This window comes from Melanerpes formicivorus, unplaced genomic scaffold (genome assembly GCF_026170545.1).
Source record: "Melanerpes formicivorus ecotype bairdi unplaced genomic scaffold, bMelFor1.0.p_v2 SCAF_14, whole genome shotgun sequence".
NCBI lineage: Eukaryota > Metazoa > Chordata > Aves > Piciformes > Picidae > Melanerpes > Melanerpes formicivorus.
Genome location: NW_027142366.1, coordinates 2,481,299 through 2,506,226, shown reverse-complemented (window position 1 = coordinate 2,506,226; position 24,928 = coordinate 2,481,299). Strand labels below are relative to the sequence as shown.

General features: G+C 59.5%; 1 protein-coding gene across 8 annotated transcripts in view; it reads left to right on the top strand.

Annotated features, from left to right (window-relative positions):
• Positions 1-10,118: 10,118 nt before the first annotated feature.
• MPRIP (myosin phosphatase Rho interacting protein) overlaps positions 10,119-24,928 on the top strand; it is an 82,560-nt gene continuing 67,750 nt past the window's right edge. For 5 of the 8 annotated variants that reach the window (XM_068146586.1, XM_068146582.1, XM_068146584.1 and 2 more), the window contains exons 1-3: positions 10,119-10,703; positions 22,213-22,290; positions 24,349-24,414. In XM_068146586.1, coding sequence (XP_068002687.1) covers positions 10,584-10,703; positions 22,213-22,290; positions 24,349-24,414 — 264 coding nt within the window. In that variant the 5' untranslated portion in view covers positions 10,119-10,583. Of the gene's footprint in view, positions 10,704-20,379; positions 20,476-22,212; positions 22,291-24,348; positions 24,415-24,928 lie in introns of those variants that run through there. The other 3 variants (XM_068146587.1, XM_068146588.1, XM_068146585.1) reach the window with 2 other exon arrangements.

Genomic DNA, 24,928 nt, shown 5'->3' with positions numbered 1-24,928 from the left:
GCCATGGCTCCACGAGCTCCAGCCTGGGTCCCTGCCCTGCTGGGGAGGTTTATTATTAGAGAGAGATTTGATTAGTGCCTGGGCCCTGTGCTTCCTGGGGCTTCCCCTCATCCCTTCCATGCAAATCGGATGCCCGCACAGCGCCTTGCATTGGCTCCTCAGGCTCCCTGGGCTGCCGGGGGGCGCAGGGCCGGGGTGGGAGGCACCCTCCAGGGCTCTGTGTCACAGGGAGGGCTGTCCGGGGCCACACTGCAGAGGAGCTTGCAGGGAAGGGGCTCTGTGGCAGCTGCCCTTGCGCTGCCTGGCTGCAGTGGGATGTTTCCTTGTGCAGAGAAGGATGTTTGGCTGTGCGGAGGGTCAGGGGAGCTGGGGGCAAGAGCCCTGCAGGTTCTTGCTTCCCTGGGCTCTGCCGAGGAGGAGCAGCTACATCAGAGCAAGAGGCCATGCAGACAGAGGGGCTGGGGCTGTGGGTGGGGAGGAGCAAGTTCCCCTCTCTGGGGCTGGCAGAGCCCCGTAGGTAACATCCCAGTGATGCCACATGGCACCAAGGGCTGGCCAGCCTGGACCGCTGCTGCCTGGGACTGAGCAGCACGCTGGGCACCAGTCCCTTCCCTGCCTGCAGGATGAGCATCCCACACTGTGGAGCATCTCATGGCCCCCAGCATGGTGCTTTAAACTTTCCTCCAGCACATCCATGTCCCAGAGGCAGGAGGGTTGCAGGAGGGCTGCCCAGCGAGGGCAAGGGGAGTGCCAGCTGGGCTCAGGGCACGGTGCTGCCCTGGCTGCTGGCACTGGAGCTGCACAAAGCTGCACAAAATAACACAGCTTGGTTTTCACAGAGGGAAAGAGCTACCCCAGTGCTCCTGGCAGCCTCCAAGAGGACAGCTGGGTGTTTATTTTCCAATCTCACCTCACCCTGTGTGTGGAATGGGCTTGGTCAGCACAGCCATACAGCAGCAGCCAGGCAGCATTCCCCAGGCTGCCTCAGGGGTGGGATTTGATCCAGCTGTGGTGCTGAGGACCAGTGCTGTGCCAGAGCAGGCAGGAGCAGGCTGCAACCACCATCCAGGACTGTGACCCCCCCCACCCCTGGCTGTGACCACCTCCTGTGACCATCATCCCCATCCCTGGCTGCAGCTATCCTCCATGGCTGACCTGGGTGTCTCCAACCAGCAGCCCCCCCGGGCAGGTCTGGTCAGTGGCACAGTGTTCCATAGGGAATGTCCAGTGAGAGCCAAGCCAGGCTGCTGCAGGGACTGCTTTGCTCCCTTCCCACTGTCTTCATTTCTGGAGGTTTCTCCTCCTTTCCTTTCCCTCAGAAGTGCTGAGCAGGGCTGTGGCAGCAGGACAGTGACTCAGCTCAGCCTGCTGAGCCCTCTCTGCAGAAGCAGCTGAGGGGGAAGGAAGGGGCAGTACCTGCTGCTTTCTATAAACATCAGCAGGGCAGCAGAGGTTTTTCTGCTCAGCTCCACTCCTGCTTTCTGCTCACCACGGTGAACCACAACTGAGAGAGACCAAAAAGGGCACACACAGGGAGCAACATTTTGTGTCCCGTGGCAGGGGTGTTGGAGGCTGAAGCTGCTCGTGGGGAACAAAGCCCAAAGCAGAGAAAGCCTAACCCTAATGGCTGCTTGCCTCTGCAGAGCCTGAATGTGGCCCTTCATGTCCCAGCTCCTGGGGGAGGGAAGGAACCAGCAGCAGCAGCCAGTGGGCCATGGGACTCGGAGTGAGGGCTGAAGGGGAGGAACACAGTGGCCACAGGGAGACTGCAGCACCAGTGCTCTGCACATGCTTCTGACCCAGGGATGGGCTCACTGCTGGCCTTGAGCTTCCCTCTCAGAAGATCTGTGGAGAGTCCTGGGAGGGAGCAGGAAGGCAGAGGATGGCTGGGAGGGAGGAGTGCATGGTGCAAAGGCTTGGAGGGCAAATGCACTTCTGGCTGCACAAGCTGGTGGCCATCCATGTGCAGACATCCCACTGGTGCTGGCAGAGCCCTTGGGCCAGAGCTAGAGCAAAGCCAGTCATGAGCTGGGCATTGCCTGTGCTGCTGCAGCATGGTCCTGGAGTGATGGCCTCAGCCCTGCCTGTCAGCTCTTGGGGTTTTGCAGGGGAAACCTACCCCCATAAATAGCAGCAGGAGACTTGCAGTTTCCACTCTGGTGTGCACTCAAGAGGGAAGTGAGAAGCACTTGGGGGTGGTTTGTCCCTCCTCGCTGAGCAGAGATCAGGCAGCGCAGTTTGGGCTATAAAACTCTGGGAGTATGCTTTGACTACAGCCCCATCCCCTCAGCTGGGCCCCCAACAGCCTGACCTCCTGGCCCTGAGTGCCATCACCCCCTCCCACAGCCTCCAAGGGCACTGTGTGGCTCTTAGGCAGCTCTAAACACCATAGCCTGTGGGCTGCTGTCCTGCAGGTGAGGTGGTGGCTGGTGGCTGCTCCTGCCTGGGGATGTCTCTGTGCTGGGGGGACACAGGCAGGGATCAGGCAGCAGCCACCAGTGCCTCAGTCAGGCTTTCTGGCTTAAACCCTTCCCTCACTGTGTGCCACTGGAGGGACAGCATCACTCAGCAGCAGCCCAGCATGGTGCATCCCTCTGCACAGCTTTGCATCCTTCAACACCCAGCTGCACCTGGCTCCAGAGGTGCCATGCTCTGTTTGGGGTGAAGGTCCTCAGGTTTCTCCTGGCAATGACATCTTTTTCCCTCTGGTCTCCACTGGTGCAAGGAGAGCTGCAGGGAACAGGCTGACAGGGTGGACAGTGGTCAGCTCTGATGATTTTTGGGGGTGCCTCAGGTTCCCTTTGGACAGCTTTGTGTGGATGTTTTCCTCCCAGGCTCTCCTCAGCCCATCTGCCTTTTGCAGTGCCTGTGCAGCTCTGGCAGGGCTGAGCCTTGGCCAAAGGGTTTGCTTGCACCATGCTCCCCTTGGGACCTGAAAAAAGAGGCCAGGGCAGGGGCAGGGGAAGAGGAGCCAGTCTGGGTTGAAACCAGCAACTGCAAGGCTGGGCTGAGCACAGATGGGGCTGAGCAGGGCTGCTGAGGACTCATTTCTCTCACTCTCAGTCCCTGCAGAGGTGTGCTGTGGGATCACTGGGTCAGGATGTGCCATCCCCTGTGCCTGAGTGCCCTCTGCCACAGCTGCCAATTCCTCATGGCAAAGCAGGGAGCTGCTGTGTGTCCAAAGCCTCAGGGCTGGTGGTGAGCAATGAGCATCACTGCTGCCTGGGTGTGGGCAGGAGCATGGCTGGGGCCATCTGCACAGACCTGCACCCACCTGCAGCTGCAGAGCCACCACAGCCATGCTGCAGCCACCTGGCTCCTGAGGAACCTCCAGGGTGGTGCTGGTGGCTTCTGGCCATGCCTTGAGCAGCCCTGGCTGCCAGCCCTGGCTGCCTGCCCTGCCTGCACCACTGCAGCCCAGCCGGGAGCCAAGGGCAAGAGTGGCCTGTCTTAGGGAGTCAGAGACCCCCGGGGTGCAGCTCCAGCTCCTGCAGCCCAGAGGTGCCCATCCTGTGCCTGGGTGTGCTCAGCTGTGCTCTCAGCTGTTTGAGTCTCTCCCCAGGAGATGGCAGCCTTGGCTAGCCCAGCCTGGCTCCCCACTGGGTGCTGGGTGCCCTGGGCCCTTTCCATCCCTGACAGCCTTCAACTGCTCACTCCAACCCTTTGCCCAGCCAGGCCACACAGCCTCTGTGCCAAGGAAGATGCTGTCCCACAGCACCCAGATTGGTTTCTGCCCATTCCCCAGGGCCAACCAGCCCCAGCACCTCTGTTTGCAGCGGCCCCTGGTGCAAGGTGGAGCTCAGATCATGGGATCACAGATTCCCTGACTAGGTTGGGTTAGAAGGGACGTTTAATGGCCACCTGGGCCAACATCCCTGCAGTGAGCAAGGACATCTGCAACTGGAGCAGGGTGCTCAGAGCCCCAAACAACCTGACCTTGAGTGTGCTGCCCCCATACACCTCCCACTGCTCCATTCCTTCCTGCCACCACCCCGTGGGGCTACAGCAAGGGATTGTCCCAAGGGTGCTGAGAACCTGCCCATTTCCAGGCACTGTGGCAGCCTCTGTGCTGTTGGGTCTGCCCCCTCCCCGTGGCTGTGCTAGGGGGCTGCAGGCAAGTCCAGGGGTGGTCTAAGCTCCAGTGGTGCCCATGGGCATCATCAGGGATGGTGGTGTGAGGGTGTGAGAGCTACCTTGCCAAAACCCAGCCCAGATCAGGAAAGAGAGGTGTTGCTGAAAACCAATCTGTGTTCAGAGCAGGGTAGATTTAGATGGGACTTTAGGAAGCAGTTCCTTACCATGAGGGTGGTGAGACATGGCAACAGGCTGCCCAGGGAAGCTGGGGATGCCTCATCCCTGGAAGTGGTTAAGACCAGGCTGGGTGAGGCTTTGAGCAAGCTGGGGCAGTGGGAGCTGTCCCTGCCCGTGGTGGGGGCTGTGGAAGTAGATGAAGAGGAGGCTCGGGGAGACCTTATTGCTCTCTTCAACTACCTGAAGGGAGGTTGTAGCCAGGTGGGGGTTGGTCTCTTCTCCCAGGCAACCAGCACCAGAACAAGAGGACACAGTCTCAAGCTGTGCCAGGGGAAGTTTAGGCTGGAGGTGAGGAGAAAGTTCTTCACTGTGAGAGTTGTTAGCCATTGGGATGTGCTGCCCAGGGAGGTGGTGGAGTCACCATCCCCGGAGGTGTTCAAGAGGGGATTGGATGTGGCACTCGGTGCCATGGTTTAGTTAGTCCTGAGGTCTTGGGTGACAGGTTGGACTGGATGATCTTTGAGGTCTTTTCCAGCCTTATTGATTCTATGACCCTTCTAACCCAAGCCATTCTGCCCTTGAGGGCCACTCCCCAAACCCTGTAGCCACCTGAAGAGCAAGGACAGCCAGAGGGGAAAAGACCTGGCTTGGCACTGGCTTGGCACAGAAGGCAGGATAAAGGCTTGCCAGGGCGCTGTGAGAGGAGGCTTCAGCAGCAGGGCTGCGTGCTGAGGTGTAAAGCGTGGGTGGCAGCTCGGGGAGGTGAGGAGTCAAGGAACAGCCTGTGACCCGAGCAGCTGATCAGATAAAGTGACATCTTGAACCTGACAGGAAGAAGTCCCTGTCCCACCTCTGACTTTGCTGGGTTGTGTCCCCAGCAGAGGCTCCTCTGGCAGGGCCCAAGGGGACTGCAGGCTGCTGAGGAGCTCTGCTGTTAATTTTTAACACTAAAAACCCCGAGGAAATTCCAGAGGGCTGGAGGGAGGCCAGGGGGAGTCTAATGTTTAAAAGGGAGTGAAAAAAAATAATAAGGCTGACCCTGGGAACTGCAGAGCAGGTAGGCTGATGGCAGTCACTGGGCAAATTATGGGCTGGGTAATTGGGGATCCTGACAGCCAAAAATTAGAAGCTACAAAGGTAATTAAGGTCGTTAGCTTGGTTTCATGGATGGCAGCTCCTGTCAAGTGAGTCGCCTTCGGGTTTTGGCATGGCTCTGGGCTGGCTGATAAAGCCAATTGTGCTGCTGCACTCTGAGAGGGTTTCTCCAAAGCATCTAATGTCTGGCCCTGTGACGTTTCCCTGTGTCCAACCTGCAGCACGCTCAGGCTGCCGCAGGAGCCAGCGGAGCAGACCTCGGGCGGCGGCGGCTCGGGGGGAGCAGGGGGGGAGGGAGCTGCAGGGAGCCAGCTAGCATGGGATGATGTTCTTAGCAGGGATGTGGAGGCTTGCTGTGAGAAGAGGGTCAACAGGGCAGGCAGCTGAGCCATCCACACAGCACAGCACCCAGAGGATGAGGGGAGCTGCACTCTCCCTGCTAAAGCACAGTGAGGTCCAGTGGCAGGAAGCAGCCATGGGATCTGGTCACCAATAACCCAGCAGGAGCCTAATTAGCCACTGGCTCAATTTGAGGAGAAGGGTATGAACCTGCAGGTATTTGGTGTCTTTGGACACGGTGGGACATGATTTGATGTGGCTTCTGTGACAGGATCAAGCCCCTGTGTGTCTGTGGTCTGCACTGGACCATCTAACTCAACATGAGGAGAAACTCCTTTGGTGTGAGGGTGCTGGAGCCCTGGAGCAGGCTGCTCACAGAGGCTGTGGAGGCTCCTCTGAGAGATTCCAAACCTGCCTGGACATTGTGATCCTGAGTAACCTGCTGTGGGTGATGCTGCTTTAGCAGCAGGGTTGGACTGGATGATCTCCAGAGGTCCCTTCCCATCCCCATCATGCTGGGGTGCTGGGGTTCTGGGATCCTCATGGTGTTTTCCAGCCTCATGCAAGCTGCATTCACCTCTCTGGGCTGCACCAGTGGCAGCTGAGCTCTGTGGATTTCCTCCAGGGGGTAATTTAGGTCTTTTTTATTTTCCCCAGTGGGAAAATTGGTCACAAGTAGGGCAAAGCACAGAGACAGCTTGGGAGGCAGCCTGCAGGACTTTCTCTCCACCCATGAGTGTGTTTTTCACCCCATACAGGTTTCTCATCTGTGGGTTTCACCCCTATTAGGTGCAGGGCATCTTGAGGAACATCCAAGTCTCCCCTGCTAGATATTCCCCAGGCAGATCTGGGCACTCTGGACGCCCCCCCCAGCCAGCCTGGCTGGTTTGGGGGGGGCCACATTCAGCCCCTGAAGCTGGGGCTCCACTTGATGCAGGGCAGGAGGAGGGGAGCCCTTGCAGGCGCCACTCAGTCCCAGCCTGCATCCAGTGGGGATCCTGGGGCTGCTGCCTTTAAATCACGACTCCTGCCCTCTCCCCTGGGCATCCACCCGTCTGGCTCCACCGTAATGATGGCATAGGGAGATTAAATGAGTTGCCCACGGTCCTGCAGGCAGTGATGACCAGCAAAGAGAAGCACCAAGGAGGACACTGGCCCTGGCAGTGCTCAGCCCAGCAGGAAAATGTGTCCCAGTGCAGGTTCACCTGGAGAATGAGGCACAGGCACACGTCCCACGTCCCCCACCTAGGTGGCATCCTTGTGGGCAGAGGTGGTGGGTGGTCCAGGTGTGACCTGCACGTCATGATGGGGAGCAAGCGTTGCTCTCCTCTCAGTGGTGGGGTTTGGCTCTGTCAGACTCTTTACTGGAGCAGGAAGGTTTCACCAAGTCCCTTCTGGGGCTGGGGCCAGTGCCCTGGTGACTAACGCCTCCTGGTTTGCAGCTTGTTTACCTGGCGCTGGGGCTTTGGTTTGGATCTGACTCACAGCAGCACCTTCCCCTCTGCCACTGCAGCTCCTTGATAAATACTTTCCATTTCCCCATTACTTTAATTGCCCTCCTTTGAGAAAACTGCTCCAGACTGGCTCTGGGCTGAAGAAACCTGCTCTGCACAGCTGTCCCAGCCGGCTGTCCCCGCAGCAGGGATGGAGGGCCGGGGGCGTGGGACACCCAACCTCCGCGGCGCACGGCAGGACCTCCGCGCCCCGTCCGTGCCCGGGTCTGGGGCTGGCAGGGAGAGTCAACAGCAGCGAGCTCTCGGCGGTCCCGCTGGCTGCACCCACGGCACACGAGTGGCCAGTGGCACACGGACGCCGGCTCTGGTGCAGCTGAATGCAGCTCGACAGGTTTGCCGAGAGGCCCATCCCGTCGGGCTGGATTTTTGGAGCGGCTGGAGCCAGCCCCGGCTCCGGCGGCATCCCGCGAGGTGCTGCCGGCTCCGGCGGGGCCGTGCGCGGCGCCAGGTCCTGGCCCTGAGCCACGCTGCAGCTCGGGGCAGGCGCAGCCTGTGGCGCTGGCGACAGCAGCCCTGACTCCTGCCCCGTGCTCTGTGCCTATGCTGTGCCCTTCTATGCCCTATGGCACTGGGGAGAGCAGCAACATCGCTCCTGGAGGGTGCTCCCCGTCCTGTGTGTTCCCAGCCCCATCTCTGTGCCCATCAGTGGGGACACACAAGTCACCCTCTTCCTCTCTCCTCCAACTCCCCATTCAAAGCCCTTTTGGAGGTATCTTGCCCTATTTGTCCCAGCTTCACCTGGGGAGCATGGGAGGGTGCTGTGCATGGGGGACACCGTGCTGGCCTGTGGGTGCTGCGCCTCTGCTAGCTCCTTGGAAGCCCCATGGAGGTGGCAGAGACTTGGGGACCACAAGGACAGCGATAGAGGTGTTCAGGGAGCTGCAGAAGAGCTTTCTGGCAGAAATAAATATGCTGGGCATCTCTGGAGCCTGTGTGATGCAGGACCTGCCAGGTACTCAGCAAGGGGAATAACCCAACAACATTGCTTAGGGAGGAAAGAGGGATCAAGGCAGGGGAAGAGCTGCTCAGGAAAGTTGTTTGCCCTTCTCTGAAGAGCAGGAGTCCTGCAGTCGTGTGCCAGGTGAACCCTGGACTCACAGCAAGAGTGTCAGGGTCTGTAAATCCTGGAGGGTAAAATCCTCCCTCCCTGGGAAGCTGCTGTGCTGCCTTCACAACAGGAAAAGGTGAGAAAATCCACCCAAAGCAGTGATGGAAGGGTGGGCACCCCTCAGCCTGTGTGTCCCTCCCAGGAGCATGGCACGGGCTCAGAGCTGCTTGGGCAGCCAGCGCAGGAGGGGTGAGGGGCAGTGGTGGCAGTGGTGTGGGGGTCAGCTGCGCAGCTCTGCTGTCCCATCCTCATTCATGGCACACCGGCACAGTGTGTGCTGCAAGTGGTGATGACAGGAGGGAGAGAGATGATTAAAGCAGCCTTTGATGAAAAGAAAATTAATAAACAAGCAGGCAGTTGTGCTGGGCTTTATTTACCCCAGGATGGCAGCGAGGAGCCGGCGTGGCGAGGTGACCGAGGCCGGGCCCCACATCAAACAGCAGGGCAGAGCCGGCAGCGAGGGGACCACACCACTGCCTCCTCTCCCACAGGTTTTTCCTGGTCCCAACAAACCTAGGAAAGTCCATTTGTGGCTGTGCCTTACAACAGAAGCCCGTCCCATGCTGCTGGATATGGGATGAGTGGGAGACTCTGCGTGCCACCACAGAATCCAAGCATGGTGGCACAGGCTGGACCCGTTCCGGAGCTCCTTCTTGGTGTCCCTGCTCTGGCCCTTGCCTGGCTGATGTCGAGGATTGGAGCTGGGAGAGGAAAACCAGCCCTGGTGTGAGCCAGCAGATCGTTCTGTTGGCCAAACCCTGGGACAGAGCCAGGAGGCCAAACCCACACCCTCATGCCGGGTCCTTATCTCCTGGTCAGATGTATTTACTTGCTGGTGCTGCTGGCTTGCAGGGAGTAAAAATGCACTGGACAAACAGGAGTTCCCTGCCAGCCCCAGGGCGGGGGCACCCCCATCCCCACCTCATCCCAGTGGCTCCCAGTGCTGCATGTCTCAGAGCTGCAGGAGGGGCACAATGCCACATTGTCCCCCACTGATTTTGGGTGTCCAAACAGGTGATTGACCCTCCATGTGCCCACCCGCGCCAGGACTGGGACTGTGCCAGGCTGTGGACAGGGTTAATGGGACAGAGACTGTGCTGCAGGAGTTTGGCACCCCAGGTCTGTGCCACCAGTGGGGCCATGGTACCGTGCACTGCTCCAGCGGCAGAGGGGCTGCACCCGGGGCCACCCCCGTGCGGGGGGTATGAAAAGGCCGCACGTTGTATCATGTGTCTGCACTGCTGGGTGGGCAGGAGGGGTTTGGGCTGTGTTGGGGTGGGGAGGGCTGTGCACAGCGCAGGGAGGGGCTGTGCGTGGTGCTGGGGTCAGTGCAAGGGGTGGGGAGATGTGCATGGTGGGGGGATCTGTGGACAGTGAAGGGGTTCGGTACACGGTGGGGTGACAACAGTGAACGTTGAGAGGTGTCAGTGCACGGTAGTCGGGTGAGCACATGGTGGGAGGAGGGTTAGAACACGATGAGGGGGGTCAGTACACCATGAGGGGGGGCTGTCCCTGCAAGGCAGGGCTCGGGAGCAGAGCGCAGTGCGAGGGACCCCAGGCAACTGCCCCCGCGAGAGCCGAGCGGAGTCGATCAGAGCCGAGGAGAGCCGAGTGGAGTCGGCCCCGCCCCCAGCTGTCAGCGTGCCCCTCCCCCACGGGCGAGGCGGCCCCGCTGCGCCCTCCCCTCTCCTTGCATCCTATTGGCCAGGGACGCCTTTTGTTAACGGCGGATGCCCGCCTCCATTGGCGGGCGGGAACGTCCGTCCCGCGCTGGGGCTCCGCCTCTCTTTTTCCGCCTGGCTCCGCGGCGCTGAAAACTTTGCGGGCAGCGCAGTCGGCAGCGGCGCGGGTAGCGCTGAGTACCCGGCGCTCAGCGGCGGGCACCGGAGCTAGCGGGGCCCCGTACCCTCCCGGGCACCGCCCAGCCCAGCCCCGCAGGGCGGGGGCATCGCGTCCCTTGCGTGGCCATGCGCGCCTGCTGAGCCGCAGCGGAGGCAACCGCCTTGCAGTTGGCTCCCGTCCGCGGGTTTGATTTTTATCTTTTATTTATTGCATTTTGGGGGTCGGTTTCTTTTCTTCCCCCCCCTGCTTGGTTGGTTGTTTCTGGTGTGTTTGGGTTTTTTTTTTCGGCTGTGTGGTGTTTTTTCGGCGCTCCCCTCCGCCGGCGGCAGGCGGAGGCCGCGGCCCGCGGTGAGGGCGGCGATGGGCGCGGCGGCGGCGGCGGGCGGGCGCTCCGCGGGGCGCTGAGCGGGCGCTGAGCGGGCGCGGGGCGCGCCATGGCCGCCAAGGACAACCCGTGCAGGAAGTTCCAGGCCAATATCTTCAACAAGAGCAAGTGCCAGAACTGCTTCAAGCCCCGCGAGTCCCACCTGCTCAACGACGAGGACCTCACCCAGGTGGGACCTTCCTTTGCCCCAAAATTCGCCTTTTTTTTTTGTTTGTTTTTTTTTAACCCCCCAAAATCCTCCCCGGAGCCACGCCCCCTGCCCGCCCCCGCGCATCCGGACCAAGGGTGCCGTGGGTCTCCGTGGGATGTCTGCTGGACCCCACGTAGCCCTGGGTACCTTGGACGGTGTAGAGCCCCATGGGTGCCAGATGGTACCCACAGGTACCTCGGGCTCTACTTGGAGTCCCGTGAGTGGCCCCATGGATAAGCCAAGAGCCTGTGGATAGTGTCGGGTCCCACGGACATCCTAGGGTCCCCCCGATGGCACGGGGTCCCATGGGTGCCTGCTGGTTCTGTGGTTAGCTCAGGTTCCCATGGGGTCTCCAGGGGTTCCGTGGGGTGTATGCCAGCCACATGGATATTGTAGAGACCCTGTGGGGGCTTGCTGCTCCTGTGAGTAGTGTGGGGTCATATGGGGTGCATGTTGACCCCACAGACAGCACGGGCACTTAGAGGTGTCCCTGAGTTCCAGGGGGTGTACAGGATGGGTTCTGTCTGATCCTGTAACATGTCCCATGGACTGCCTGCTGGCCCCACGGGTGGTATGTGGTCCCCGAAGGTGTCTGCTGACCCCACTTGTAGGACAGGAACCTGCCATGGGCTGTTGAGGAGTCCCGTGGGTGCTCTCTGATCCCCTAGGATGTTTGGCAATCCCTTGGGGTGCCTGGTAACCCCACAGATAACCCAGGTGTCTCATGGGTCACTCAGCATCCCTACAGGTGTCCACTGGTCCTTTAGGCTGTGGCTGACCCTGGTGCCCCCTTTCCTGGGGCCTCACCCCTCTGCTGAGGCCTTTTGGGGTGATCCCAGCCCCTTCTGGGGAGCATGGCTGCAGGTGGAGGGGAATCTTGTGGGCTCCCTCGGAAGATCCTGAAAGTCCTGGGGAAAACCAGCTGCAAACAAAACATCTCCCCCTGGATGTGCCAGACGTGGCCCCCCTGCCCCAGCCCCCTGTTTTGCCAGGGGGTCGGGGAGGTGACCCCTGCCCTGTCCCAGTGGGAGCCGAGTGCGGGCAGGCCGGGGGGGGCTGCCAGGCCTGGGTCCTTCCTTCTCCTCCTCCCAGGCCCGATAGGGGCCCAGAGGCTCACCCCCGGCAGGAGATGTTTGGGGTGCGGGGGCCCGTCCGTGGTGCGGGGGGCAGGGCTGCCGCCCCTCCTCCCGCACCTTTCTGGGCCAGGGCTGACATCCTCGCTCCCGATCCTATTATGGCAATGAGATCAGACGTATTGCTGTGCTCGCTGGGGGGGCGGCCCAGGGGAAGGGGGGGTGGGGGGCACCGCGAAATCTGAGGGCTAATATGGAAAAAATGTAACTGGAAAAAATGCCGTGGTGTGTGCGGGAAGGGGCGGGGGGCGCGGAGCCGTGCGGAGCCGTGCGGAGCCGTGCGGCCGTGCCCAGACAAAGGAGCCGTCCCGCAGGGGGGCTCGGCAGGAGCGACCCCGCTCCAGGCTGACCCCTTCCCGCTGCCTGCTCTGGGGCTTTGCTGCCTCCTGGGTTTGATGATGTTTTAGTTTTACTGGGGGTGGGTTCAAAGCCTTGCGTCCTCCCCTCCGTAGTGCCTGCCTGCCCCTGCCATGAGGGGTCCGTGGCCCTCCCTGGGCACCCAGAGCCGTGCTTCAGCCAACCCCGTGTTCGCTTTGTTCCTGCTTGGGGTGCTGGCTGACCCTGGGGGGGGCTGCCGCTGTGACCAGCTCCTGTGAAGATGGGGGTCAAGACCCATCGTCAGCTCCGGGCCCTGTGTGGGGGGCACTGCTCGGGAAACGGTGCGATCCTGTTTGGCTTCTTCCTTGCCGCTGGGCTGAAGGAATCCCACTTCCCCGAGAAGATGGTGGCTCCGGTAGCGTGTGATGCACGCACGCCGCCCCCTGCCCCACCGCGCAGCCCCCCTTACGCCCAGGAACCCCCAGCTGGGGCTGGCCCGGTGCTTCCCCACCACCCTGCCCACCTCCCCTCCGGACTGGTGCCTCTTGTTGGAGGAGGAGGTGGCCGGGTGCTGCAGCGAGGAGCCTGGCACACCCAGGAATAACGGTTCATTTAACAGCTTTGATTCCTTTTTCCCACCACCCCCCGTCCTTTTTATTCGGTTGTTTGTTTGTTTTGTTTCGAGCTTGGTTTGGGTAGCGTTGGGGGGGGTGGGATCCTGCACCAGAGCATGAGGGCTAGGTGCTGAGTGTGTGTGTCCCCCACCCCCGGGCAGGGACAGTGTTGGTGATTAGCTAGAGTAAGGCTAGCGAAATCCTTTTGAGTCATCTGACCTTTTCCACTTGGCTTGCGGGAAAGGTGAAGGTACTTCACGCTTACGCACCCCTGTCCTTTTGGGGAGGGGTTTAGTATGTAAAAATACCTGTGCGAGTGTTAGGAGCTGCCCCCTCCCTGCTTCCCGGGGGGCTCGGCGGGTGCCGGAGCTGCTCGGGGCAAAGACCGGTTCGTGTTTACAAAGAGGCACAAATATTTAGCGGCGGTAGTGGATTCCCAGCGTACTCGGGAAGAGAATTAGGAGTGGGGTTGGGAGGGAGGAGGGAAATCCAGCCCCAAAACATCAGGATTAATGAGCTGGAGCTCTCTAATAATAATCAGACTTGGCGCTTCCAACTTCAAAGGCTACGCGGGCGCTAAGTCCCTAATCCCGGGAGCGCAGCGTTCACGAGTTGTTTGTGTGCGTGGCTGTGCTGCCGGACAGGAGGACTCAGTGTGTTCTGGGGTGGCTACGTGTGGTCCCACCACCCATTGGGGCCCTGGCTCTGTCCCTCTTCTGAGGCTGGAGTTGGAGGTGGCGTGCCCTTGACCCTCCCCAACCTGCTTTTTACCTTCTGAGATGCCTCACGGCATGGGAAAAACTGGGTCAGGCACGGTGTCTGCTTCCCCCACCCTGCTGGGAAAATCTGTTGCTGTGGGTCTGCCCCAGTGAACCCAAGTCCCAGTGTGGGTACTCGAAGCCTTGTGATCCTGTGTGGTGGCAGGATCTGGTCCCTGGCAGACGCTGTGCTGTTGATGGCTCTGTCTTGGCTGCTCCACCCACCCGTCGCCAGCTCCCCCTGTGCTCTGCCCCTTTCCCAGCAAGGGAGAAATTCCCTTTTTGTGGGAATTCCCTCCTTCCTGGCATGGCATGCCTGCACTGGCACTGCATAGTCACATCTAACCTCTTGCAAACCTTGTGTGGAGGCCAACTTTCCAGAGCCTGCCCCAGGAAGATGGCTGATTCCCGAGGACCCTCTTTCTGTCTGCAGGAGAAAGCTGACCTGGCCAGCATGACCCCGTTGCTGAGGAAGTCAGCTTCTGCAGGCTTGTGGACGTGTCCCTCTGGGGTCCCTGCTCCCCACGCCAGCTGGCCCAGGCTGAGCCATGCCTGTGCATACATGTCTTTGGTTCATAAGGAGGATGAAGCCCCCCACAACATGATCAGGCTGGGAATTAACCTCAAAATCATACTTGGCCTGAATTGGAGGATGAGCAGAGTGCAAAGAAGTTGCTTTTAATTTTCTCCATGCTTGTGCTCTCTTGGGACGTAGGGACTGGCACAGATAGAGGAATTTGAGGACATCTTTCCAGCTACCAGTGTCTATTTCTTTTTACTTTTGAGATCATGGCATAGATACCCAGAGGACCACCCAGTTAGCAAATGGGACTTGCAGACTTTTCCCATTGCCTCCTCTTGCCCCAGCCCATGATACTCCTGCCCAGCTCCAGGAACGTGGTTGTTTCCATCCCTCCTCTGTTGGACATTATCACTTCCCTGCTGCTCTGGATGCCAAACAGCCAGCTGCCAGCAGTTCTGAGGCTAGAGAGTGTCAGTGTTGGGTCACAGGCTTGGCTTTGCTCTGGGGCATTGCATCGATGGGGCTGTGGTGCCCTGGGTCGGGGTTTTATCCTGGCTCTGTGCATTGTCTGCAGGGTGGCACAGTGAGCAGCCATGTCCTAGACATGCTTTTGCCTCCACCCACTGTTCCTTGGGGGAGGAAAAGCCCCCTCTTTCCTAGAAAGCAGCCCCTGTGCTTTCTTTCCCTGTTCTTGGCTGCTTGTATCATGCTGCAAAAATCTGCTTCTACTTGACTGATTCTTGGGACTGAACAGCAGGAGATTCTCTGCAAATGTCAAACTCGCCTCTGTCAGTGGCTGGAGTGGGCAGAGGTTTGGGGGGCATGGCCCAGAGGAGCTGGGGTGGGCAGGGGCATGGTGTCTGTCCCCAAAGGGGAGCATCCCACCCTTGGAGAGCGGTGTGCAGGCCGTGGGTGCTCAGGAGGGACCTCAGGTTGGATGTTGGCTTTGGCCACCCAATGCCTGGCCAGGGAAGGGGCATGGCGGTGCCTTCGGGTGCTGAAGAGCTGTGGCCTTTGCACACTTACTCGCTGCTGGCTTCTCGCATGGCGCCGCACCTTATCTGCTCTGGCACCTGAGGAAGTGATAAGTCCCCTCTCCAGCACTCTGGGGAGATGTTGTGGCTTCTCCCAGGCACGGAGGGAGCCCCGTCGTGGGAGGTGGTGAGATACGCCTGCCTGCTGCGGGCTGCGCGGCGGGGCAGCCGAGCTCGCACAGCCTGCTCCTTCCCAGTCCCAGTCGCTGCTGCTGCTTGACAAATTGCCTTTACACGCTGCAGCCGGCCTCTCCCAGCCCTTGCCCCAGCTGATGGCAGCCTTCGGGCCGGAGCACGGCCCTGGGGCCGGGGCCAGGGTGTTTGCGGAAGGAGGCCACCTGCTTGCATGGAGGGCGAAGCCAACCTTCCCCCTTCCTGTTCCTCCGGTCGCTCGGTCACTGCCCACCCGGCAAACTGCCCGGGCAGCTCCTGGCTTTGGGCTGGGTGAGGGCTGCTGGAGTGCCGTGCATGGTGCCTGCCAGCCACCCTTGTGCCCCGGGTCCAGTCTGTCGAGTCTGGTTTGGCCTCTCCCTGCATGGTGAGATGTGTTGGTGGTGAGAAAGCTTGGCCTGGGTGATTTGGAGCTCTGGCAGCAGCCAGCTCTTACCTGTGCCATGCAAATGTGTTTGTGCAGGAGAGCAGCAGGTTGATGGAGAACAGGCTGTCCTCATATGGTCGGGCCTGTACCCAGGAGCTGGCCAGGTCTTGGCCTGGGAAAAAACAGGGCCTCTCATTGTAAGCAAGACATTGAGGTGCTGGAGCAAGTCCAACAGAAGGGCAGCAAAGCTGGTGAAGGGTCTAGAGTAGGGTTAGGGACCGAGGGAGCTGGGGTTGTTTAGCCTGGAGAAAAAGAGGCTCAGGGAAGACCACCTTGTTCTCTGTAGCTCCCTGAAAGGAGGTTGGAGTGAGTTAGGGTTTGGTCTGTTCTCCCAAATAACAAGTGGTAAGAGGAAATGGAGATTACCTCAGGTTGTGCAAGGGAGGTTTTAGGTTGGACATTAGGAACAGTTTCTTCCCCTAAAGGATTGTCAAGGCCTGGAACAGGCTGCCCATGGCAGTGGTGGAGTCCCCATCCCTGGAGGGATTGAAAAGCTGGGTAGGTGTGGTGCTGAGGGCCATGGTTTGGTGGTGACCTGGCAGTGCTGGGTTAATGGTTGGACTCTGTGGTGTTAAAGGTCTTTTCCAACCAAAGTGGCTCTATAAGCACAGCTCAGGCTGAACCCAGGGGCAGCGAGCGGTCACTTGGATGCGGAGCTGGGGGGTGGAGAGAGCTCTCATGCCAGGAGCAGTTGTGGATGCCCACTGGCAGCACAGCAGCCTCCCACGCTGGGGTTTGGCCCTGCTGTGCCGCCTGTTGCCAAGTGGCATGCAGCAAGGGGAAACGGCACATGGGCTGGGAAACCGAGAGGGAAGAGGCTCAACCACTGAGGCTGAGCTGCATCCCCAGCCCTTGGGATGGCTGCTGGAGCGTGGGTTTCCACAGTGCTGTCTGCAGAGCCTCCTGCTAGCTGGGGTCCTGGGTCTCCAGTGGTCTGTGTGGTATCCCCACTGGGAGCACGCAAAAGACTCAGTGATGCCTCTGTTCCTAGAGCTGTTCTGTGGGTAGGAAATCTGCTTGGTTATGGCCTCCCATTCCCTCCCCAGACACCATATCACCTTCCCCATTCCTGCAGAGTGAGGGCTGCTGCCACCTGCCTGGCATTCTCTCTGGCTCCCAGATGTGCAAAACCAAGAGCAGAGCTGAAAGCACGCAGACTTCCTCTCCTGAGGTTGCAACCAGAGTGTTTGTGGTGACTTTCCCCTTGAGCTGTGCCAGAAGTGGCTCTCTGCCTCTGGGGAGCCCCAGGTGGTTCAGGAGTCAGTGCCCAGGAGGTGATGACCTTACTGTTCCCACTCTGAGGCTATGCTCTCCACTGGGTTTAGTTGTGACCCAGTTGTGTTTCCCTGAGTGCAGGGCACAGCAAGTGCTGCTCCTGCTTGCAGAGAGGCTCCGTGGGTGAGTGCTGGGACTGACCCCCTGAAGGTGGTGGGACAGAAGTTACCATGAGCTCACCCCCAGCCTGGGCCAGGCTGGGGGCACTGCATTCTCACAGGGCTGCTGGAAGCCTGGTACCACTTTCCTGGTACTGGGAGCTCTCTGCACTCGGTGTTGGAGGCAGAGGCTGAAGCTGTGCTGCAATGGTCAATTTCCCCCCCTTCCCTCTCGGTTGCCAAGCCCGAACAAAACAAGCCCTGCCTCCACCCGAGACAGGCTGATTACGTCTGCCAGCAGCCTAAACAGATTATCCCTCCTGCCACGCGCTCCGAGCCAGGAGTCTCTCCCAGAGATGGATTCAGACTTCCCTCAGAGCACAGAGGAGTGGATGTGGACTGGCTCTGGGGGCATCCTCAGTCTGCTTGGGCATCCCAGCACCCCAGTGAGGATGTGGAGACTGCCAGGGGGCTGAGTCTGGACCTGAAAAGGAGATGTGGGTGCCAGCAAAGCTTTCCTGTGCCACCATGTGCAATGAGCTGCTGTAGGGTAATGTGTGGCAGGCACAGTGCTGCCAAGCATCCTGCTTGCCTGGCTGCTTTGTATGGGGCAGGAAGAGGTGAAGGAACCACCAACATCCACATGGGCTTGCAGAGGTGGTGCTGAGGGATATGGTTTAGTGGTGAGCTTGGCCATGCTGAGTTAAGTGATTGGATTCAGTGGTCCTAAACATATTTTCCAAGCAGTGATTCTGTGAAACACAGCAGGTGTGAAAGCCTGTCCAAGGGGCACACTGCTTGGTGTCACAGTCCACCTCTGGCCCTGTGACCTGGTGCTTTGTGCCCAACCTGCCCACTGGGAGCAGGTGACCATGGCCTCTCTGTCCTGCAGCCCTGGAGATGTGCAGGGGTTCCTCTATCACCCTGGGCTTAGGGAAGTACCAAATGGCTCTGCACATCCTTCGAGCCCAGTTCCCCCAGCTGCTGGGAGTCACGTTCTCAGGACTGATGGAGCTGGTTGAGGTGGTTTGTCCGTGCCTGGGCAGCATCAGGCTGACAGCTTTGTGTAAACCGAGCTGGGGCCACTTCCTTCTCTACTTCCTTCCACCCTTGGTGCTGCCTGTGCTGGCCTGGGATGTGAGCTGGAGGCAGTGTCCTCTCCTTGATGCCGGAGCAGGGCAAGGGACAGATGCAGTGGCTGGGGCAGAGCCCAGAGAGGCAGGTGAGGGGCTGTGAAGCAGCCACAGCAGAGCTCGGGTGGCAGGGCCAGGCAGGCTCAGAGGTGGGATGGAATACCTGGGCACTCCCAGAGGTGTGACAGGAAGTGGAGTGGTGACGTGGGGACAGTTTTGCCTGAATCAGCCTCTGCTGGTCCCACGGGAAGGGATGGCACAGGGCACTGCAGGGCTCCAACCTGGCCACACCTCTCACAGGGTGATGCTCCTGGCAGGCTCTGTGGTTGTATCACCTTTTTTGGGTGGCAGGGCAGTGGCTTCAGCACCTCCCGACTGGGGCTGCGGCGAGTGATTGGCTTTGTCACCAGGAGCCCTGCTGGAGGAACCGGCTCTCCTCTTCCTGCCTGCCCTGCCGGCGTCACCCCGCTCCACCCCAGCCAGGGATGCATTGTGCTGCTGACAGCTGCCCTCCCCTCTGCTTCCCACCTTGGTGCCATCTGGAAAAAGCAAAGGCACCCTGTACCTAAGCATCCCACGTGGCTGCTCCTTGGGGGAAACCCCCTGGAGCTGCCCTTTGGGCACCGCTGGAGCTCACAGGAGGCAGACGGAGCTCTGCGTGCTCAAAGGGCATCCTGGGGACCTGGAGGTTGCTCTCCCACCATCCATTAATGTGAGGTTGGGCAGGTCTGTGTGGACAGGGGAAGCTTTTTGCTCTGAGCTCTGGCTCAGTGCTGGGCATTGACTTTTCCTCCTGTTGCTGAGCTCTGTGGAGGAAGCCAAGCCGGTGTGAAGTGACGTGTGGCTCCGTTTCCATCCTGGCTGTGGTGACGCTCCCCTGGGCCTGCCTCCCACAGCAGCAGCCAGCAGCTTTATTTTAAACCTTGCTTCAGCAGAGCTGTTCCAGTGCAGGTGGGATGGGTTTATTTCAGGCACTTTGGTACCTAATTCCTGTCCGTTTTCATTGAAGCTTGTCCCTCTCTGGTCATTTGCTTGCTTTTAGCAGCAGGCTGTTCTGGTCTGGCTCTATAAAGCGCTGCTGTGTGTTCCTCTGCTGGTGGGTGGAACGGGGCTGCCCACGCTGGCTGCCTCTAATTCCTACCTTTCAGCTATTTTGGTTTCAGTGTCTGAAAGTGGACACTTCTGCCAAAATAAGTGGAGCCCACCAGTGCTTTTCTGTGCTGCTGGCGAAGAAATGACAGTGCCCTGTGCGAAGGGTGTGGACTTCAGGTGCTGTGGAGATGGCCAGCTGAGCCAAAATTGGAGTGGTTGAGGGTAAAAAAAGGTCTGCTGAGGGGTGTGAGCCAGGCTGAGAGAGGGCTGGGCTTCATGCCTGTCATACTGCTCTAGGGCTGCTTGCTGCTGACCCTGCTGATGGTGTCCCCTGTCTGGGTTTCAGTTACTTCGTCCTAGACCAGGCTTTGCCCACTGCCTGCCACACTGGGGCTGTATGAGGCTGGCTGCTGCTGCTGTGCAGTGGGGTGGTTGGAGCAGTGTGCCATGGACCTGCCAGGAGAGCTGCAGTGCTGTGGCTTGTGTCAGGGAGAGATTTTGCTCGTGGGGCTTTGCTGGATTTAGCACCCAGCCATGTCCAGGAGCATGGAGGGGATGGAGTTGGGGCAGGCTCTGCAAGCAGGTTGGCTGCTCGTAGCGTTGGACTCCTTGAAGTGCCGCCTTGGTGTGGCAGTGCCAAGTGTAGGCTGCGTCCTCCCTTCACCACCATCCCCTTCCTTCTTCCTGGGTGGTGGAGGCTACTGGCAATACCTTCTCAAGCACCACAGCCAGCTGCTCAGTGCTCACCAGGACTGCCTCATGGGAATTTGGGAGTACCCCTTCCCTGCACGGGGACCTGTTGAAGGCCCTTCCCAGCTCTTTGCTGGGCCAGCTGCAATGAGTTACATGCACTCTTGCTTCCCCCCTGTAAAGCAGAGGAGGAGTTTGGGAAAGGCCATTGCCAAGTGGCTGTGCCCAGGCCCCAGAGCCGGCCATGGCCACGTTCTGGCGTGGTGGGGAGCAGCGGGAGCCCCCGTTCCAAAGGCCTCGCTTCGCGTGGGCGCAGTTGCGTCACCGGCACCTCTGGGTGGGGGCACAGGGCGGGGTGTGCTGGGGGAGTGGCAGAGCACAACTCACCCCATGAGGCGCTGGCAGTGTGGGTGGCACAGGGCTGGGTGCAGAGCAGGTGCCGGGGCAGCGTGGGGGCCATGGGCGAGCAGGGAGCCGGCAGCCAGGTGAGAGGGGTGGGGGCAGGGGGGGGGGCGAGGGGCTCCTCGCTGAAGCCAGAGAGGGCTGCGGCGCCCGGGGGGTGCCTGCCGTGCCAGCAAGGTGTGGGTGAGGCTTGTGGTGGCTGTGGGAGCAGGAGTGCCCTGGGAGGGAGAGCAGCAGCTCCCCAAAGCTGAGTCCCACTGGCAGTGCTCTGTTTCCATTGGATTCAGTCCCCTGTAGGAAGAGGGGAGGAAGGAAGGAAGGTCTCCAGTCGTGTTTGGCCAGCTGCTGGGAGAGCAACACCTAGAGCTGCTCTGTCACATTTTGGGGGGGGAGTGGATAGGAGATTGTGTTATTTTTCACTTTATAAACAGCCAAAGGGCTCCTCCAGCTTGTTTCCAGTTTGCTTACTCAGTGCTTCATGCATCTGACAGTTTCTGGTGCATAGGCACTTTTCTTCTATTGTTTGCAGGGATTTTTCCAGAGGGGGAAACTTCTTTTCTTTTTTTTTTCCCCTTAACATTACAAAACCACAGAAGCTGGCAGGAGGAGTCTGGGGGAGGTATCAGATTGGAAACAGTTTGAAACTTTAAGGAACAACAACAAAAAAAAAGTAAGGAAAAAGGCCTGGAAGCAACAAGATTAACCAAATCATCTTAAGAGGGGCTGGGAGCTTGTCTCCTCCTCTCTGTGTGGCTGGACCAGGGGTAGTTTCCTGGTGGAAAGCAACATCCTTGGAGCCAGGGGCTCCTGAGGCTGGGTCTGCCCTGGGTTTCCTCCCTCTTGGGACTGTCCTGATGCCTCCATGGAGCTGCCTCAGCGGTGTGGCAATGCCTCACCACCCTTGCACCAGGATTTGGCCCCAGCCCATGCCAGGAATGGGGTTGGCTAATAGTTTGCAGCTTGACAGGCAGCAGGAGTGGTGCTTATGGGACTTTGTGAAGACATGCCTGGGTGCCCAGCCCATCACACCGGCAGTGTGGGACTGCTTCCTGTCAGCCTTGTCTGTGCCCCAGCCGCTGCCCCCGAGAGCCTGGGTGCTTGGCTCTTGCACTGATGAAGGGCAGTGCTGGCAGGCATTCCTTTCCAGGTATTCTGCCCCTTTCTCTTCCCAGCTGGCTGAAGGGGCTATTTTCCCTCTGCCTGGCTCTGACCTTCCTGCATGCCCAGCCGTGGGGAGGAGCAGCAGCAGGCTGGCAGGGGCCAGCCCTGCGGGGAAAGGGCTGTTGGATGTGCACGGCAGGGGAGGCAGCTGTGAGCTGGAGAGCTGCCAGCGCTGGGTAGTTTTTCCTCTCTTAATTAACAAAAGGCAAACATGGAGCTGCTCTCCTTTGGAGTGTGCTTCTGCTCTGGAGTAGAGGCACGCTGCTGATGGCGAGGGGAAGAGCTGTCAGTGAGCACAGGCTTTGCAGCTCGGCACTGCCCGGGGGGCTGCTGCTCTCGGCATGATGCCAGGCAGAGGCAGCTGAGTTTGGTGTTTGGGGCTGGAGTTTTGCCACCTCCTGAGTCTTTGTCTCAGTCCAATTTGCAGAGTCCCAGTGTGCTGTGTATAGCACCACGAGTTTCCATCCAGCTTCGTGTTCCCCACCCTGGCAGGGCTGAATGTGCCTGCATGCAGCAGCCTGAACTCATACAGCTGTCTTCATGCCAGGGGCTGTTGCAGTTTCCAGTGTTCCCCAGCCACTGCTTCCCTGTGCTGCTGCTGGTGCACTGGGAGCCAGTTTCCTCTGCCCCTCATGTGTTTCTCTGCTGTTTCTTTGCAGGCCAAACCCATTTACGGCGGCTGGCTGCTGCTGGCCCCGGAAGGAACGGACTTTGACAACCCTGTCCATCGCTCCCGGGTAAGTGGAGCGTAGTCCTCTGCCTGTGCCGCGGGTGGGGGTGGCAGGAGGAGTGGCAAGGGCCTGGCCCTGCCCACAAAGGCCCCAGGAGTGCTGCAGGCTCCTCCATGCATCCATCTCCTTGTGCAAACCAGGAAGCTGGGAGGTGTTTCCTGCAGCAAGGCTTGAATGCCTTCTCCAGGATGCCAAGTCTCCCGTACTGGACAGCAGTCTGGGACACTCCAGGTGCTGGCTGGGTTCAGTCCAGCTTTATTGCCTGCTGCTGTTGCTCTTTGATGCCTTCATGCTGCTTTGCTTGGGCTCTGGTTGGCCTGACACCTGCCAAGCGATGGGAAGGTTCTCAGCCCAGTGGGGTGTGGGCTGCCTGTCTCTGAGCTCTGCTGGGACCATCAGCAAGGCACTCAGTTTCCCTTTGCTGCTTGGAAACTACTTTATTGCCTGCAGCCCAGCACAAGCATGCCCAGGGCTCTGGAGGGAGGCTGCATCCCATCCCCTAATGTGGATAGCCCTCTGTGTCCCTGCAGCAAGGCAGGGGCTGAGAGGTGATGCCTGTCTGCTGTAACCCCACTGGAGCAGGGCTGGCACCAGAGACCTGCACACAGCGTGGGGCACTCAGCTTTTGCCCCAAGGGATTTGCTCCTCCTGCCTTCCAGACACAGCAGCATCATGTGGGGTCACAGCATCCCTCACCTCCCTGCCCTGGGGGTGTAGTGAGGCCCAGAAGAACGTGGCCAGGCTGATGTCCTTTCACTGCTGGCTTGGGAAGAGGACTCCCACCATACCTCCAGGCTGCTCTTCCAGGGAGCTTGCTGCTGAGGCTGTCAGGCCAGGACTGTCTTGTGTGTGGGAGGGATGGCAACGGTCTGTGAAGCCTCTGTCACGCAGCCAAGATGCTCTCAGAGCTGTTAGTAATAAGACTCTCTCTCAAGTGAAGAAGAGCTGAGCTCTGAGTTCAGCCTGGGGGATGTGGATCATTATTTGGGGTCACAGCTTGTCACAGGCTTGCTGGCCCACCACTGAGGGGACATGGGGCTTGGGTCCCTCCTGGGATGGAGGCTGCCTGTTGAGCTTGGGTCTGTGGAGGTCCACAGGGTCCTCAGCACTTTTGCTTGTCCCTGAGCACCTTGGACTTTGCCTGAAGGGCTGAGAAAAGCAAGATAAGAATTGCTGCACTGGGGCTATGAATCTGGGACCTTTTTCATTTCATCCTGCTGAACCAGTTTTTGCTCTTGGCTGGAAACAACCTGGCACACATTGGGGGGGGAAAGGCAGTTTTCCAGCCAGATCAGTTCTCCAATCTGGTTTGCTGTGCAGCTGCAAAAGCAGCAGTGCCAGCATGGTGCCAGGTGAGGCAGGATGGCCTGGGCAGTGCCACCATCCACATCTGAGTTCATGCACTGCTGGAGACACAGAGCATGATGCTCTGCCAGCCTGGGGATCTCTCCCACCAAGTGCTGTAATAGGTCACACAGGATGAAGCAGGAGGATCCCTCTGGTGTCCTGCAGGTCTTGAGTCTCCTGCAGAGCAGTGCTGGGGCTTGTGGGTGCCCTTTGGGAGCAGCAGGAACAAAGTCCTGGTTCCAGCCTAGGATTTGAGGTCTTTGTATGGTTAAATGAAGGCAGCTTAAGGTCTGCCTGAGTGCAGAAAGGAGCAAGATGGGAAGTCAACCCCAGATCAGCCTCTTCCTGGGTGCCCACGAAGCCAGGCAGTAAATCAGCGCTGAGCAATGTGGGCTGGTGTGAGCAGACCTGCAGCAGAGCCCTGGCAGAGTCTTGCTCTGCAAAAGCCACAACTCCCCACGTTGGGTGGGTTTGGAGCCTGAGGGGCTGAGCAGAAACACTTCTGCAATGTTCATCACCTCTTAGGAAGAGTCCCCCAGTCCTGCAGGCTTCCTCTGCTCTTTTGGCATCTGAGCCTCTGCCCTGTTGTCACAAGTCTCTTTGCCCCAAAGTGGTTTTGGTGCCCTTTCTTTGCCCCAGCTTCGTGGTGTTGAGCTCTGGTGTTGGCCCAGGGGCTGGTGGATGCAGTGGGGCTCACCCTGCTCTCTTCTCTTGCAGAAATGGCAGCGTCGCTTCTTCATCCTCTACGAGCACGGGCTGCTGCGCTACGCCCTGGACGAGATGGTGAGTGCTGCCCAGGCCGGCTGTGGGGCTCTCCCAGGGCTGGGGCCGTCAGCTGGGGCCACCTCCAGCCTGGGGTGATGCTCCTGGGATGTGACCTGGGGAGGTCTCTGCCAAACAGGGGAAGAGTTGTGCTTGCTGGGTTTGATTTAATGCCGGGGCGGCTTCACGTGGGAGCTTGGTGGGCAGCCTGGGGAGGATGGGGGTGGGTGTGTGGGAGGGGTCCTGCTTGGGGTGGGATTGATCAGCTGCCAGCAGATCCTGTGCTGGCAGGGAGCTCTGTGGGAGTACCCATGGTCTTCCCCTTTCCTTTCTGCCTGCTTCCTCATTGCCATCTGGGACTGGTGGTAGTGAATGGCTTTGGCACTGCCTGGGCAGGAGGCCCTTCCTAGACATGCCCATGGAAAGTAGGTCAGCTGGAATGCCATCCCACTGCTTGCCCACCCTGGAGCTGTGGCATGGCAGCAGCACTGCTCCCCTCAGTAGAACAGAGCAGGGAGGTGAAGGAAAGACAAAA